The sequence below is a fragment of the Passer montanus genome, unplaced genomic scaffold (genome assembly GCF_014805655.1).
Source record: "Passer montanus isolate IOZ18808 unplaced genomic scaffold, ASM1480565v1 scaffold38, whole genome shotgun sequence".
In the NCBI taxonomy this organism is placed as follows: domain Eukaryota; kingdom Metazoa; phylum Chordata; class Aves; order Passeriformes; family Passeridae; genus Passer; species Passer montanus.
In genome coordinates this window covers 163,037-173,357 of record NW_024368596.1, presented here as the reverse complement: position 1 = coordinate 173,357, position 10,321 = coordinate 163,037, and the positions used below count along the sequence as shown (strand labels likewise).

Here is a 10,321-nt window from a genome sequence, read left to right as displayed (position 1 = left end):
GCTCTCCAGCTGAAGTGCAAAGGCAGAGGGATGCAGGAAGGGTTTTCCATCCCCCCATTCCCACAGGTGCCCCCGGGCTCTGCCCTGCAGCGCAGGCACGGGCAGTGCTTGGGCTGGGCTGTGGATGCCCACCCAGCTCCTGGGGCAGGGTACCCCCCATGCTGCCACGGGAAAGGCAACTCCAAACACTTTCCTGCACATTTTCTTCTCCCTCAAGCCTTAGAAGTCCCAGGAGGGGGATTTCTCCCTTTTCCCTGTTCTCAGTCCTGCTCTGGAGCATCATAGAGCACTGCCAGGAGGTGGTGGCTGGTCCCCACTGCCACTAATGACAGGGCCAAGGGGTTTCCATCCCACTTTTTGTCATCCACCTGCTCACTAAAAGTGCCCAATAACCAAGAATTTCTGCAGAATCAGGAATCACAGTCCCTCTTAGCTGCTCCCCTTGTGCCCAGTGGTAAAATTCCCACTTCCCTCCAGAGTGTTCAGAAATGGCAGAGCCAGAAGCCTGGGATTTCTGTGGAAACAAAAAGAGGGGCTGGTATCTTTTTGCCTCATGCCATATTTTATTCTTTTCCTGTTGAATTTTATATGTTTTATTTATGGGGGACTTTTTATGTAATACTTTTTCCTCCTGGTGGCAGGAGGCCCCTCTGGGCTTCCCTGGGATGCAGGCAGGGCTCTGCTGGTTTCCAGTGGCTGGAGGGGTTCTGCTTATTTCCAAAGGGGTGTTGCAAGTCTGTCACCTTCCCGTGGCCATTTCAAGGCCATCATGGCCAGGTGACATCTCTGCCAGGCCACCTGGGTGCCACCTTGGGAGCTAAGGGAGGTGCCACAGTGGTGGCAGAGGCTGCCCCTGCTCTGTTGTCCCCTCCCATTCCACATCTGGCTGGGGACACCAGGCAGCCCCTCTGCCATCCTGCCCAGCAGAGGGAAACTGAGGCAGGGAGGGGTGCTGTGGGGCCAGGGGCTGTGCCCTGCTGCTGTGGGGTGCAGCTGGCCACCACAACACCCTGGCACAGGTGCCCAAGTGGTGTTTGCCCCCAGCCCACCTGTGGGCAAGGCAAGGTTTTTGGGTTTTTGGAGAAGGGTCCCCACAGGGTGGCCCACCCTGGTCCTGGCCTGCCACAGCCCAGCAGTGTCCCCGAGCCCAGAGAGCCAGGCCCTGCCACCTCGCTGCCTGGCACACAGAGGGGCATTGAGGGACACAGCAGGGCTTTGTCCCCTGCGCTGCCGGGAAGGGGCCGGTTGCCCTCTGCAGGCTCCCTGGGCTGCCTCCACAGCTGCAGGGCACAGGGGCACCCATGGGAACCCTGGCACCCATGGGATGGGGGGCACCCAAGGGAGCAAGCTGCACCTGAGGCCACGGGGACCCACGAGTGTCCCCACCAGAACGCCACTGCCCCATGGGGGTCACAGGGCTGGGGGAAGTAGCTGCAAGATTCCCAGCAAAAAGGGAAAGCTTCCCGTTTGGAGCCCTCAAAGCTGAGAGCAGCTTCCTGGGATGGGAAGCCCTCTTCCCTGCTGCAGATGCTGGGAGTCAGGGAGGTGACAGGTGACATTGCTGCTGTCCCACAGGGCCAGACTCACACACTGCCTCAATGGGCAGCTTGGACAAACACAGCCCGGTGGGGCTGGGGGATGTCCCCAGAGCCACCAATGCGGGGGGACAACCCCCTTCCCTGCCCCCAGGCTGCTCTGTCACTTTTGCAGAAGCCTTTTCCCCCAGGAGGCTGCGGGGGCCGCTGGCAGCGCTGCCCGGGCATCGCCGGACACCCGGGAGCTGGCAGCCAAGGGGTGCTGGGGGGGCCGGGCAGGGCGGGCCCGCTCCTTTAAGGGGGGTGGCTGTCACTCAGAGAGCCCTTTTCTTTGCTGGAGAGCGGGACAGGCACCCAGAGGGGGAGTCCAGGGCGTGGGAGCCTGGCAGGGAGGCTCGCACAGCACCGGAGCAGCAGAGCCACCGCGGGACGTGACCAAGTCCAGCACCATGGGTGAGTATGAGGTGAGGGTGGGGGACACCTGGAGAGCTGCTGCTGCTGGCTCTGGGACCTTATCCACAGCAGAGCCCACTGAAAGTTTCCTCTGGCACTGGTGAGGTCCTGGTGACCCCACCGTGCCCGTGCTGGCTGCGGGAGCTGCCGAGGGAGGATGCCTTGGCACGGCAGGGATGATGTTTTCTTTCCCAAGGCGGTTTTCTGTCCCCATGTGCTCCTGTGGTGTCTGTGAGGGCAGCTGCCATCCCCACAGCCTGTCCCAGCCCAGCCCTCACCCCGTGGGCTGGAGAGATGAGAGCCCCAGCCTGGGGCTGGCAGGAGCTGGGCACTGAGCCCGTCACAGCTCGTGCCACTTGTGTGCCAGCAGCCTTGGGAAAACAGAGGCACACCTGTGCCTCAGTTTCCCTACTGAGACAGCAGAGCTAATACTCACCAGTGTACCCCTGGGGTTTTAGGGCTGCTCTGTTCCCAGGGGTGCCCTGTTCTGCTGCCCCACTGCCTTCTCCTCCTGTCTGCAGCACGTTGTTTGGCGCTGGCAGCAGTGGAGCCTGGGCACAAGGCTCAGGATTGTGTGGCACAAGGGCTCTTTCTCCCCGCCTTTCCCCTCCCCAGGCTTCCCCCCTGCAGCTTCCCAAAGCAGGGGCTGTGGCAGGGAGCCTGCCGGGCCCTGCTGCATCCTGCAGTCCCCTGGGAATGGAGCTGCTCACTGCCCCAGCGCGGGCACCTCCGTGCCACTCCCGGCTGGCCAAAAACCCAACCAGAACAGGCAAGTTTGGCCCAGCGAGGGGCCAGACCCTGTGGGTCCCAGCGAGGCTGGGAGCAGGCTGGCCAGGATGAACAAGGCCCCCCTGGACCTGCTGTGTCCAAGGCAAACAAGAGGGAGGGGTCCCAGCACTCCCCTATAGCGCTGCCTTTGTTCCCTGTTTGCTCTTGGCGTGGGGCAGCACTGGGGTGGCAGTGCCAGGACAATCCCCCATTGTCCTCGGTGCCACTGCGCAACCTTGCTCCCCGTGGGGAGGGGAGAGCTGGCCAGGACCCCACGGCTTTCTTGTCCTGCTGGGGAGGAGAGAAGCACTGTGGGGTTTGTGGAGGGAGCGTGGGTTTGCTGTGGGTGCCTTTTTGGCATCCAAGGCAGAAATTCTATGCCCAGATGGGATGTGCCCAGGGAGCCACTGTGCCCTGGGCAGTGGGGTGCCAGAGCCCACGTCCTGGGGAAGGGGAGCAGCTTCCCCAGGTGCCACAGAGCCAGGGCAGCAGCTTGTCCCAGCTTGCCTGGAGCCAAATGCTGGTGGGTGCAAACCCACCTGGCTGTCTGCTCCCAGAGCAGGCAGGACACAGCTGGCTGGGCACCTCCAGAGCCAGCTCACAGGGAAGCTGAGCCCCTGTTAGAAACTGGCTGGCACCTGCAAACCCAGCCCACTGGGAAGCTGAGCCAGCACTCCTGCACGGAGAGCCCTGACGTGCAGAAGGACCAGGTGCCCATGGCCTCACTCCTGAAAAAATCCAGCATTTAGGCGCTCCAAGCAGCACACTGCTGTGTGTCCTTGCTTTCTCTGCCCTCACGCAGCTCCTGGAGGACTAAACCTATTACACAAGTGTTGTCATTTGTGGAGCTAGCACGGCTCTTTCCTACCAGCACGTCTGCCTGCACAAAGGGGCGGCTGCAGCCCGAGCTGCCTGCGGGGTGCCAGGCAAGGGAGCAGTGCCCACAGTGCCACCTGGAAGTGCAGAGTGCTCAGGGTGTGTGCTGGCTCCTGCTGTGCTGCCCCAAGCAGGGCCACCTTGCTGGATCTCCCCTGGGGTTCGATTCTGTGGAGGTGCTGGCTTCCCCTCCATCTTCAATGGCAAAGCAGAACTGCAGGCAGCTGTGGTGGCCGCTGTGGTGGCAGTGGGGAGCCCATTAGCAGCTTGTTTGCCAGGTCCCACTGGCATTACGCTATGTCACGCTCTATTTCCATCTGTTTGTCATGGGTCAGCATGGCTGGCTCCTCACAGCCCCTGTGCCCCATGCTGCCACCATCCCTGGGCACCCTTGGGTGGGCTCCTGAGCTGCTGGGAGAGCTCTCAGGGGAGCTGCTGGGTTTGGCTCTACAGCACTGCAATGGGTCGTTTCTGGGGTTTTCCTTCCACCTGTTTCCCTCCTCCTGCAGGCACCTGTCTCCCACTGCGCTCGTGCCCCTGAGCTGCAGGCTCCAAGCAATCCTTGTCCCAGCAGTCCCGTGCCACCTCTCCTCTTTTCTCCACAGGTTTACTCGAGTGCTGTGCCAGATGTCTCATTGGGGCACCCTTTGCTTCCTTGGTTGCCACTGGCCTGTGCTTCTTTGGGGTAGCGCTGTTTTGTGGCTGTGGGCACGAAGCCCTCACAGGCACCGAGCAGCTCATCGAGACCTACTTCTCCAAAAACTACCAGGACTATGAGTTCCTCCTCGATGTGTAAGTACCCTGCTGCAGAGCACCCGCCTCACACCGGGGCCCCTCACAGCTGTGTCCTGCTCCGTGCCAGCCTGAGGTGCCTGGCTGGGCTGGCCGGGGCCAGGCTCTCACCCGGGCACCAGGAGACCCCCAGCTGCCTTTGCCCACAGCTGCATGGCAGGGCCCGAGTGGCCACTCGTTTTATTTCACACCAGTTTTTATCTGACCCTTGCTAGGTGTCCTGGGTAGAGCTGGACCTCTGCACGGGGTAGGTATGGAGGAGCTGGGGGTGTCGGCGGCAGCCTTGCTCACCACAGCTTTGTCCCAGCTTGCTCCTCCTGTGGCTTCACCCTGTGTTTTTGGTCCCCTTGGGGCAGCGTGGGGAGGGGAGGCAGCAGCAGCGGCCGGGCTGCCACACGCAGGGCTGAGCTCTCCAGCACCTGAGCAGCCCTGCCCACTCCTGTCCCCCACAGCATCCACGGCTTTCAGTACTTCATCTACGGCACAGCTGCCTTCTTCTTCCTCTATGGAGCCCTGCTGCTGGCCGAAGGCTTCTACACCACCGGCGCCGTCCGGCAAATCTTTGGGGACTACAGGACCACCATCTGCGGCAAGGGCCTCAGCGCAACGGTAACTGGGGGCCCGAAAGGGAGGGGAGCGCGAGGCCCCCAGCGAGCTCACTCGTGGCAGCGGGTGTGTCATTGTTTGGGAAAGTGGCTAGGACATCCTGACAAGGTGATCTTAACCGGGGTTTGGCACCCCTTCGCGCGCCCCAGCGGGTTCACCAGAGGGCAGGAGACGGCGGCCGTCCGGGTTCTGGGATGTCCCAAAGGGAAGCACAGCCCTGCTGTCCTCCTCCAGGCCTGCCGTGTTTCCTGGGGACTAATGCAGCCTAAATGGCTACGTTTAAATAAACTGCTTCATGTTTAAACATGGGCAGGGAGAATCCGAGCATCCCTGCAGTGCTGGCAGCTCAAAGCCCTGTGGCACCCGGTACCCCTGGGGTCGTCCACTCCCCTGTGCTTGGGAACTGTGACAAAGTGCTGGCAAAGGCATCCTGTGCCCTGGGGGAGCAGAGGGGCACGGCTGTGGTTCCCTCGGGGGCTGGTTGGGGTGGCACCATGGAGGGAGGGCAGGAGAGCCACGTTGACACCCAAGGCAGCTTTTGCAGCTGCCCTCCCGCAGCGATCAAACCCTGCTTGGCCGCGGCCACGGTTACCCCTCCCCAAAGGTGGCAGCATCCCTGCTGCTGCCAGTCACCCCCATGCACACAGCCGGGCGTGGATCTGGGACTGGCACTGGTCCTGTGAGCCGCAGGAGCCCCCAGCCTGGGCTGCCATCCTGTGCTGCCTGCCTGGGGACACGCTGCCTCTGGCCAGCAGTGCAGAGCTGGGCGCAGGCAGCACCGCACTCCCCACCTGCCCCACGCCCTCCCCGGCCTGGGGAACCTCGCGCTCCCCTGTCCGTGGCCTGGGCCGCTTGGTAACCGCGGCTGTGCCCGGCTTTGTCCTGCCCCCTGCAGTTTGTGGGCATTACCTACGTCCTGACCATCATCTGGCTCCTGGTGTTCGCCTGCTCCGCGGTGCCTGTCTACATCTATTTTAACACTTGGACCACCTGCCAGTCCATTGGCAACCCCACCAAGACCTCGGCCAGCATTGGCACCCTGTGTGCGGATGCCAGGATGTACGGTGAGTGCCGGGTTCACCACCCAGGAGCCAGCCTCAGGGCAGAGGAGGGGGGATGGAGGGCAGGGCCCAGGCACGTTGGGTGGGATAAAGCAGAGCAGGTGCTGAAGAGCCCCAAAATGCTGGGCGGTGTGTGACAGGTGGCTGCAGGAAGCTGAGCAAGGAAGCCAGCTGCCAGCCATGCCCCACTCACCTGGCTCCCACATCTCCACAGGTGTCCTGCCCTGGAATGCTTTCCCTGGCAAGGTGTGCGGCTCCAACCTGCTCTCCATCTGCAAGACCAGCGAGGTGAGTAACTCCTGCCACCACACGTGTGCTCCCCTCGGTGGGACACCTCGGCTCTGGCCTCCCCAGGCAGCACAGGGGACCCCGTGAGCTCACCCTCCTGTTCCCTTGCAGTTCCAGATGACTTTCCACCTCTTCATCGCAGCCTTCGTGGGGGCAGCTGCCACGCTGGTCTCACTGGTGAGTCAGTGCTCCCCCTGCCCAGCCGTTCTTCTCCGCCTGGCAAAGATGTGGGGGAAAAGGACAGCGAAGGTGGTGGGCATGGATGGGACAGAGCCTGTGCTCGTGTCGTTTTCTGGCACGTAAGTGCAGATGGTGAGTCCAGGCCATAAGGTAGAGGTGGCTGCAGGAGGGGATCTGGAGAGGCTTTAGCAGACTGCCAGGGAGAGGTCCCAATGCACGGAGTGCCCTGCCTTTCCCCGGCGCTCCTCCTGTTTACACCAGCGACACGGCACCGCGGTGGCACTGCGGTGGCACTGCGGTGTCCCGGGGCTGCAGGGCTCTGCAGGGCACTGCTCTGTGTGTGGGGGTGTGGGGCTGGGGGCTGCCCCCTCGCTCACTGTCCTCCCACCCACAGGTCACCTTCATCATCGCCACCACCTACAACTTCGCAGTCCTCAGGCTGATGGGCCGAGGCACCAAGTTCTAGCCCACGAGGCGGAGCCCAGCCAGACCAAACGCCCTTCTTTGTCTAACCCCGAGGCTTTAACACTGCAGCCACCTGACACCAGGTCTCCTGCGTTAACTCTGCCTTCGCTGATGACTCCCCTCCTCTTCCTCCCTCGCATCCATTGAGCTGAGGTGACCAGGAAGGAGAGCCTCCCACCAACGGACGCCTCTTCATGCACTTTTCTCTCGTTGCTCATCCGTAGCCGGCTCGCTCTAGAGCCAAGCCCAACAAAACCAGAGAAGAGGAGGGACTTTCTCCAATGTCCCAGTGTTGCCTAGGGATGAGCAAAGGCCTTCAAGCTCCTGGGAGGAAGAAATCCATGTAGGTTGCTCCATGAGTAGCAAGAGGCTACCTAGAGAGAAAAGGAAGTTGGCCCAATCCTGGTACCATTGCTAAAGACTCTCCTGGAGCTGTCTGCTGTCACCACCCATGGATGGAGAATAAGAGAAGGATTTTTTTCCCTTAGCAGAGAAAGATGAATTTAACCTAAATCGCCAGCTGCAGCCACGGCAAAGGGAGTTCAGGGCAAGGATCTTCCCAGTGTGGAGAAGAGAGTGCTGATCCCAATGCCGATAAAGCCCTAACCCAGCTGCTCCTATTAAAGCCTAAAGGAGTTTGGTGTCTCTGTAGACAAGGGGGACCCTTGGCTTTACCCTCCAGGCAGCAGAGAGGCAGCAAATAGGTTTGACTGAGGAGGGGACACCTCTGCAGCAAGCCCTGGGAGCGTAAAGCCAGAGCCATCCCTCCGTAGGCAGGGGATAACCCTCGGGACCGCGTGCCTCGCCTGCCCTGCCAGTGCCCTTCACAATGGTGCTCTTCTCTGGGGTGATGTCTGCTTCTCTAACCTCCACTGTGCCAGAGAGCTCGGCTCGCTTCCCCCCCTTTTCAAATGTAACCACCCCTCCTTCTGTCCCTCTCGCCCCCTCACTTTTTTTCCTGCAAGTCAGGACAGCTGCCTTGTGCCTGCCAGGGTGGGAGGGACTGGCAGCATCTTGCTTCCAGGTGAAACCCATGAAGGAATTGAGGAGGGAAGGAAAGGTGGCGGTTTGGGGGTCACAGGGTGCAAACACAGCCCGTCTCTGCAATCCAGATCCTTACTGGTGCCAGTCTTTTCCCATGGAGAGGGATGGGGGGCAAGGGGTTGGGTGGAGACCTCTTCTCCATGACTGTTCTCCAGCTGGAGGAAAGCCCTCTGGCTGTGTAGCATGGATCCAGCCAGACCTGCAGAAGTGCTGTTTCCAGTCATCCCTGACAACTGGTGATTTGTTTTGCTCTCCCTGCCTCTCTCCTTAGTGCTAATCTTTGTGTTTATTTATTGGAGAAACTAATTTCAGTGGCAGACTGAAGCTCCATCTTGCATGGATTCTTTTCTCTTTTTTTTTCATGTCTGTATTGTTGTTATATATATTTTTAAGTGCTGGTTTCAGCAGGGGCAAGGATAAGGAGGCAGATCTGCTGAGCAGTGCATTTGAAGGATCCTTGCTGCCAGGAATGCTGAAATAGGTTGGCCAGGCTACCAACGCACACGGGATGGGGAGGGGGGAGATGCCAGCAGGGGTGGCAGGGTGGGGAGAAACCAGTCAAGATCTGGAAATTCACATCAGTGCTATCTCTCTTGGGGGTTTGCTGGGGTTTTTTTTCATATCCATTTAACAAAGAATAACCAGGTCCTCCTTCCCACCCTTGTCCCCAGACCCCACACACGCACACACACATACACACACACATACACACGCAAAAAGAGTTAATCAACTGAAAGTGTTTCCTTCATTTCTGATCTAGAATTTCAACTTGTTAACCAGCAATAAAAAGGAGCAAGTTTTTAAAGACTTATCTTACAGGATGTATTTTATAAAAATTAAAGAAAATACATTAAAATTAAGAACATTCTGAACAAGATGTACGTCTGCCTGTCCTTTTGTTGTGCTGGCTTTCCCACCTTCTTCCCCCACAAGAAAGACAAAAAAAAAAAGGGGGGAGGCTCTGCAGGGAAAGGGAGGCTGCAGAAGAGAAGGTCTCAGAGGAGCAGTACTTGCTGACCCATGTGTGGGCCAGCAGCCCCTGCAGGACTCTGCCCACTCCAGCCACGAGGTTCATAACTCTGACTTCAAAATCATTGTTCCCAGCTGGTGGGGGGGCCCTTAAAACCTCTTATTTCTCCTCCAGCCACCCTGAAGAAAGCTGGGGTCTTGCAGCAGCTGCTTGCTTGTGTTTGGTGCTGCTGCTGCCCTTTAACACTCGGCCCACGTGCTGACAGCCTCTGCTATGTCTCCTCATGTAGCACAACAAAACCACAACAAAACTAACAGGACATCTCAAGCCAAGCTGGCTGGCACTAAGGCAGCATGTGTGGGATGGACATGGCCAGAGCCATGCAGGGTGGGCGATTGTCTCGCTTGCAGAGAGCCCTGTGTGGAACAGGATGGTCTTGTTTAGGCACAGAGGCACACTGGACAGTCACAGAGCCCTACATGTCCTGTCTGTGGCTCTGTGGTGCCATTTGCTGCAGGACTGTTTACCATGTCCACAGTGCTGGTGTGTGGGAGGGCATCAGCTGCTGCCTTTCTGCCCCAGAAAACCTTAGGTGCATTTTTCCACAGCAGATGCTCAAAAATTATTGATTTAAATATTGTTTCTCTTGGAAATCTCCCCAGAAGCTGTGCCCAGGGGCCTCTGGGGAGTGAGGCCACAGAGGGATGCTCCCAGCCCCACAGGTCTGCCCAAAAATGCAGATTTCAGGCACAGCCACTGGAAGTGGCAGGGTGGGACCTTCACTACTCTTCCTAGATAGGACCCTAGCCCAAATCCCACTCCCCCTTCTCTTCCCTGGCTTCAGCCCCCTCCAAACAGGCAGCAAAGCTGCCCATGCAGCCCGGCCAGGGGAGGTTTAGCTCATGCACTGCTGCTGCCCCAGCTCAGTGGCACAGCTCGGCCTTGCCCTGGCTGACAGAAACCCATGGGGCTGCAGCCAGCATCAACAGGGCCCTTTGTTCCCTGCGTTCCCAGATGCCATCACCCTCCTCTCCCCATGCTGAAAGGGTCCTGTGTGTGCACAATCAGCCTCTGGGCAGGAGCGAGCTGGGGAACAAAACACCATCTCTTTCCCCTGGCAGAGACTGGTGCCCCCCCGGCCGGGTGCGGGCTGGGGACAGCAAGTGCGAGGTGGCATGTGAGAGCAGCCAGCAAGGCCAGGCTGCTGGGCAAGGCCCAGGGCCAGATGTAGCCCCATCAGGTGTGCCCGTGGCCATGCCCCGCTGCCACCCCACCTGGGGACA

At 59.7% G+C, this 10,321-nt stretch overlaps 1 protein-coding gene across 2 annotated transcripts; it reads left to right on the top strand.

Annotated features, from left to right (window-relative positions):
* Nucleotides 1-1,833: 1,833 nt before the first annotated feature.
* Nucleotides 1,834-8,945, top strand: PLP1 (proteolipid protein 1). 2 transcript variants are annotated; one of them, XM_039717532.1, is made up of 7 exons: nucleotides 1,834-1,988; nucleotides 4,238-4,424; nucleotides 4,877-5,033; nucleotides 5,926-6,094; nucleotides 6,306-6,379; nucleotides 6,491-6,556; nucleotides 6,954-8,945. In XM_039717532.1, the coding sequence occupies exons 1-7, from the start codon at nucleotides 1,985-1,987 to the stop codon at nucleotides 7,023-7,025; spliced, it is 729 nt and encodes a 242-aa protein (XP_039573466.1). In that variant the 5' UTR covers nucleotides 1,834-1,984; the 3' UTR covers nucleotides 7,026-8,945. The 2 variants fall into 2 exon arrangements, with proteins under 2 accessions (XP_039573466.1, XP_039573465.1); XM_039717531.1 differs by having other exon boundaries at nucleotides 4,877-5,138.
* The last annotated feature ends 1,376 nt before the right edge of the window (nucleotides 8,946-10,321 follow it).